The sequence below is a fragment of the Gavialis gangeticus genome, unplaced genomic scaffold, assembly GCF_001723915.1.
Source record: "Gavialis gangeticus isolate Ggan-Ray unplaced genomic scaffold, GavGan_comp1, whole genome shotgun sequence".
NCBI lineage: Eukaryota > Metazoa > Chordata > Crocodylia > Gavialidae > Gavialis > Gavialis gangeticus.
This window is the reverse complement of record NW_017728973.1, coordinates 4,573,111-4,573,552: the sequence shown is the minus strand read 5'-3', so window position 1 is coordinate 4,573,552 and position 442 is coordinate 4,573,111. Positions and strand designations below refer to the sequence as shown.

At 74.2% G+C, this 442-nt stretch overlaps 1 protein-coding gene across 2 annotated transcripts in view; it reads right to left on the bottom strand.

Annotated features, from left to right (window-relative positions):
* Positions 1–442, bottom strand: part of NR1D1 (nuclear receptor subfamily 1 group D member 1) — a 24,366-nt gene that overhangs the window by 21,751 nt on the left and 2,173 nt on the right. The window contains exon 1 of one of the 2 annotated variants that reach the window (XM_019506947.1): positions 255–434. The exons of the other annotated variant lie outside the window; for it this stretch is intronic. Coding sequence (XP_019362492.1) covers positions 255–285 — 31 coding nt within the window. The 5' untranslated portion in view covers positions 286–434. Of the gene's footprint in view, positions 1–254; positions 435–442 lie in introns of those variants that run through there. 2 annotated transcript variants of the gene reach the window in all.

The following is a 442-nucleotide window of genomic DNA, read 5'->3' as shown; positions in this document are numbered from 1 at the left end:
GGCGCGGGCGACCCCGGGGAGCACAGTCCCCTCCCCCCCGGGGCTCCCTGTCCTCCAGCCCCTCGTCCTGCTGGGAGGGGGCGGCAGTGAGTACAACCCCCCGCTCCCCAAGGTCCAGCCAAGGGCAGCGCGGAGCACCCGATGGGGCCCGGGGCGACGGGCAGAGCTGCAGCGCCCGCTGGAGGGGGTACGCGGCGGAGATCGGGGGGTCCCGGGTGGGCACGGGGGTGCCAGCTGCCCCGCTCGGCAGTTACCTGTGTTGTTGTTGGAGTCGGTGGCTGCCATCCTTCAGCGGCCCGCTCGCATTCAAGCGCAGCTGGCGGAGGGGGGCAGCGGAGGCTGCGGCGAGCTCCGGCTCGGAGCACCTGGCCGGGGGCAGGTGGAGCCCGGCGCTGCTGTGCAACCCTTGCACTGGCAGGGAGGATGCCCGCGATCCTCGCTT